Genomic DNA, 237 nt, shown 5'->3' on the forward strand with positions numbered 1-237 from the left:
CTTTGGCTTTGGCACGCTGGAGGCTTTGGGTGGTTTGCTGGTAAGCACGGTGGGAGACGGTGCTAACCAAGGCACCAATCCGGCCCAGGGTGCTGGGAGCGCTGGGCTGCTGCTGGGAGACCTTTGCTGCTGACCGACGTGTCTCTTTGGGCTTCTGATCTGAAGGCAGAAGAGCACAGGCAGAAGAGCAGTGGAGGGTTTACGTCCTGGTGGGATAACCCTCCTAGGCAGCCCTAC

The 237-nt window shown here is 59.9% G+C and overlaps 1 protein-coding gene across 1 annotated transcript in view; it reads right to left on the minus strand.

Moving 5' to 3' along the window:
• Positions 1–237, minus strand: part of PLIN1 (perilipin 1) — a 5,283-nt gene that overhangs the window by 2,446 nt on the left and 2,600 nt on the right. The window contains 1 exon segment of the mRNA XM_009707139.1: positions 1–159. This exon segment is cut by the window's left edge and continues 32 nt beyond it. Within this exon segment, the coding sequence (XP_009705441.1) occupies positions 1–159 (159 nt within the window).

The sequence above is a fragment of the Cariama cristata genome, unplaced genomic scaffold (genome assembly GCF_000690535.1).
Source record: "Cariama cristata isolate BGI_N322 unplaced genomic scaffold, ASM69053v1 scaffold23949, whole genome shotgun sequence".
Lineage (NCBI taxonomy): Eukaryota > Metazoa > Chordata > Aves > Cariamiformes > Cariamidae > Cariama > Cariama cristata.